General features: G+C 42.5%; 1 protein-coding gene across 1 annotated transcript; it reads right to left on the bottom strand.

The window, feature by feature from the left end:
• Positions 1-1,843: 1,843 nt before the first annotated feature.
• On the bottom strand, positions 1,844-3,292 carry S100Z (S100 calcium binding protein Z). The gene is made up of 2 exons (XM_010151673.1): positions 3,152-3,292; positions 1,844-2,002 (listed from the first exon to the last, which is right to left on the bottom strand). Exons 1-2 carry the CDS (start codon positions 3,290-3,292, stop codon positions 1,844-1,846), a joined length of 300 nt encoding a protein of 99 aa, XP_010149975.1.
• Between the last annotated feature and the right edge of the window lie 1,270 nt (positions 3,293-4,562).

Genomic DNA, 4,562 nt, shown 5'->3' with positions numbered 1-4,562 from the left:
TACAAGAGGGCTGATGAACTTTCTGGAGCTTGTTTCTCAAAAGTCTTAATGAATAAACTGGTTTCTTACTGGGCCAATCTTATTCCTTTTAGCGTGGGGTTGAAGCATTAAGCTGCTCTTCTCTCCCTTCCACTTGGAGGAAGGGGAAAGGCTTGGAGACTAGCAGTAGGGAACCATAAAAGCAGGCATGTTTTCTGGCTGATACTCCTGCCATCCTGGTCCAACAACTGCAATGATACGGAGGGGCAAGATATTGCAGGGGCAAAAAGCTGGGCAATTGCTATTAGTCTTACTTTAATATTTTTTGCTGTGTTCTCCTAGAACATCATCTGTGAATCCTATCTGACTTCTGTCACAGAGAGGCAGCTTGTTGTGGCTCTTCCACTACTGCAGTCTCAATTTTTTCTGGGATAACATCGTTTGGTGGTGGTCCCTTTCTTAGGATGATGTCTGCCTCTTGTTATATTTATTAGACCCTACAGAATCCCATTCTTATAACAAATTACATCTTTTTAATGATCTATGATTTTATACAAAAATGATAGTCTTTACTGAATAACATCCAGGGGTCTGGGGAGGAGAGACATGCGTTCTTCAAATGTTGCCTAGCAGGGCACATCTTCATTGACGGATGTTTTTTGATTAACCTCTTACACAAACAGAAAATCTTAATTTAATTCAGACACCTTTTATTATAGTTTGAAGTTACCAACAAAATAACAAGGAACAAAGAGACCTCCCCAGGCAAGAGAAAAGCCACGACACCCCGCTGCTGAGGATCCGCACGGCTTTGGAAGTATGTTTAATTCAAACATAAGTGTAGACGTACTCTTAATTCAACCCAAGAGCAGGTTAACACTGAAAGGGATTGTCTTACTGTCATCATCCTGGCCACGGGGTCACACCGCCGCTTTTGCTCCGCTTCCATGCAGTAGGTTGGACCAATGTGAGATGAAATCATTGTTCCATGAGATGACTCACATTACAAAGCTATACCCTAGGATCCTGTCATTAAATCCCCCACAAGTGGTCATCCAAAAGCCCTCCGCTTAAGGGTGCCAGCACAGTGAAAGCAGAAGGCATTTACATTTCCCCTGAAGACCCAGTCCTTCCATCAGCCCTCAGAGCAGTTTGCTGACTAAATCCTCTACGCAATTGAATAATTTATCATATGAATAAATTCATTTATGCCCAATGAAGAGGTGGACTACTGGGATGTAGTAATGCCAACACAAGAAAACTGAAGCTGGGGAGGTGGGGGAGATGAACCCGTAACAATGGCGAGCAGTACCGTCTGCTCAGGCTGCAGGAGACAGCTGTGACTGCATCTGAAATATGAGAGTGTGGGGAGGTGAGGACCAGCATCTAAAAAGGGCTTTAGAATAAGCAGAGCCGAGCAAAAAACAAGCTACTCCTTTTGAGCTGCAAAAATATGGTTGTTATAGAATCACTGAAAACTAAATTGCAAGTTTTATGTCTCATTTCAAATTTTCCAATTCAGAAAGTATATAAGCAACATTCCTGTGTCTTTTACTTTTCACTGACATTTAAGAAATTTAAGTCTCAACTCCTGCCACACTGCCTGTCACCCAAGCCCTTGGCCTGGGAAACTGGAGAATGCATGTTGCAGATGCATGCAGCTCAAAGACTGAAAAGCCAGATCTCAAGTAGTGTAAACTGGCTTTGGTCCAGCTTACACCAGCTGCTGATCTGCTCTGTAAGTCTCTTACAGCACTTAGAACTGTTGGAGAGATGGTAGGTTGCATAAACTAAATGCTGATAGGACTACCTAACTAGGTAGGCCTTGCTCACGTTTGTGGCTAGGAGATTGTACTGAGCAGTTTTAAAATCCCTCTGTCTTCAGCTGTTCTTCAAAGAAATCGTTGCATGCCACAGTCAAAGCAGCAACCAGAATGACAAATTCATTAAAATCCACTTCATTGTCTTTATTGGAGTCCAGATCTTTCATGATCTTATCAACCAGAAGGGGGTCCTTTTGGCCCTAAAGAGAAAGAGAAGTCACTTAGCTGTGCCTGAATGTGTAATTCTGACACACACGGAGGTGCAACTTGATGCTATGTCACAAGCCCTGGTGCTATTAAATAAAAGGCTGCATGACATATGCACCTGAATAGTAATATACCACTAGCCACAGCATTAAAAACATAGGTCTGGAGTCCCAAAAGTGCACACCAACAGACGCTGAAGACAGTGCAGCTCTCAGAAGGAATACAGGTACTAAATAGTCTCTGAAATGAATCAAACAGTTTTTTAGGAGCTGCTATGCACTGACTTCTTTTGACAAGATGAATCTATAATGTGCATTTCTCTGTATCATCCCTTAACAAACAGTACTTAGATTTTCAACAGGCTATTCATAAGCGGTCGTACATCCATTCATCACGTTCAGAAGATCTCTACTTAGCAAAAAACACATCCTATTCAGTGGGAGTAAGAACAGTGACTCTTATAATAATAAATCAATAGCCAAGTTTAAAGGAAAATCCAATTCAGGGAAATTGATACAATGTAAAAAAAAAAATCCTGCTGGTATGAATCTGGTCATTGTTCTATAAAAAACATCCATGCTGTGCAGAACGTAACAAACATGCAAAGAGATATTCAGATCAGCAGCTTATCACTGAAAAGGTCATCTTAGCACCTTTCTGCAGGACACAGAAGCAGCTCTACTGTGGTTGTGGCCATTCTGCACAAGCTACTTTCTTGTTTCATGAGAACTGGTTGCTGGATTTAATTCTTTGAAGGACTGATCTATGCCCTATTATTAGAAATGAACAAAATCCCAAACAAAAATTATTAAGGCCTGATTTAGCATTGATCGTGCTACTGCTTCTAGTCTGTTCTTGCCCTCCTGCTCAAAAGCACAGCGGTGTAAGCAGAGCACAGGTACCCATCTCTGCTGCTGGTGGCAAACAGAAGGGCACTAGGGGTGGACCACCCCTGCAAACACACTTCTTGAACAGCACATCTGATCCCATCTCCTTCTATCTGGGTCCACAAAGACAACTCTCCTCTGAGAGGCTGTGGCAGGATATGCTTTGCAGAAGGCGATGCTATTCCTGAACACTTGGGTGGCTGCTTACACCATCCATGAAACAGTAACTCAAGAGGTTCAGGAGCAGTGTCTTACTGAAAGGAAGTCAGTGAGCTCACTGGCAAGGAGCTCCTTGAGTTCTCCTTTACTGAGCTTGTATCTGTCTCCTTCTTTCCCAGAGTAGTGATGGAAAATCCTGATCAAGGTGTCCATCGCGTCCTCCAGTGGTGTGGACATAGCAGTGAGCAGGAGAGCTGTGGAGCAAAGATCCAGAGTCAGTGATACTGCACAGGAGCCAAGCCAAAGGCTGGTCTCAGGTTTTCAGTTGATCCATCCTGTGAGCTCTGTATGACCAAGCCTAGGCTGTTGCAAAATAAAGCATTGTCCTGAACTCACTAGCAATTACTTCAGAAAGGTGAATGGAAAGGAAGACCTTTATGTAAGGAAGTGATCTACCATCCATTTTGCAAAGCCATTGTAAAAAGAAATCTCTCGTGTGCATAGCTGAAAACACAGGGAAAATGAAGGCACACCCTCCTAGCTGTTCATTCCAATGTTTCCTCTAGAAAATGAGATCAACAGATAACAGCAGCCAAAGTGGATGCGCATTTAGACAGAAGACTCCACACCAGTTTCTTTGGTGGTTAGAGAAAAGTCACCAGTAATAAGGATAGAAACATCCTCTTTCAATTTATTTGGTCACGTTTGCTTGGGCTGACCTTTTTTTCCATAAATTACCTGGAATAAACAATTGTGAGCTAGGCACCACCAAGGTTTTGATTTGTCAAGCATGCAATGGGAAGGTACCAAGGGAAGCACCACAAATTAAAAAGATGGAAATGCAATTATATGCTGAGTGACTGACACAAAAAATAACTAAAAATAGAAATCAGGTGAAAGGTAACATTACGTTGATGAAGCCCTGGAAGAGAGATTAAAAAGCCAGAATGAAATTCCAGATAAGACTGCAGTCCTGAGCAATATCGCCACGCAAAGGCTAAGACTTACCTGCCTTACAGACTAGCTGAGATGTATGCAAGAAAATACTTAGATCCCAGAAGGTGATGGTCACCTTCCTTTCAAAACCCATGCACAGGCTCTCATTTATCAGGCTGAGAGGGTGGATTACACACACAGACGTGTAATTGTCACAGGGGTGACGGGACTTCTGTTTCCTTCTGCATTTTCCTACTCTGTTCAATAAAAGCCACTTGCTGTAAATGGGTCACTAAAATATTCACTAGGCAGAGCAGAGGGCTGTGTGCGGAACATACGAGACATTTTTTATCATTTGACCTTTTACAAATATGCCCATCTGGGGGCCTGAAGGTCAGAATTATAACATGCTAATAATCACTATGTCAGTATGAAACAACTTGCCCCCATTTTCAAAAGAATCGTTCTAATCTGTCTCTCTGTACTTCTACAGCTGAGAGTCTAAATGCTTCAATGCTGGGAGACAGTGTTCAAAGATACTTGGGTACCTCAGCCAAGTGCAAGGTCCTGC

Source organism: Eurypyga helias, unplaced genomic scaffold, assembly GCF_000690775.1.
Source record: "Eurypyga helias isolate BGI_N326 unplaced genomic scaffold, ASM69077v1 scaffold51145, whole genome shotgun sequence".
NCBI classification, from domain to species: Eukaryota; Metazoa; Chordata; class Aves; order Eurypygiformes; family Eurypygidae; genus Eurypyga; species Eurypyga helias.
The sequence above is the reverse complement of the archived record's forward strand: the minus strand, read 5'-3'. Positions and strand labels throughout refer to the sequence as shown.

Coding starts and splice junctions, on each gene's coding strand:
- S100Z (XM_010151673.1), bottom strand. CDS start 3,292: ATGTCCACACCACTGGAGGACGCGATGGACACCTTGATCAGGATTTTC. Junction 2,003..3,151: donor AGCTCACTGACTTCCTTTCA/GTAAGACACTGC, acceptor CTTTCTCTTTAG/GGCCAAAAGGACCCCCTTCT.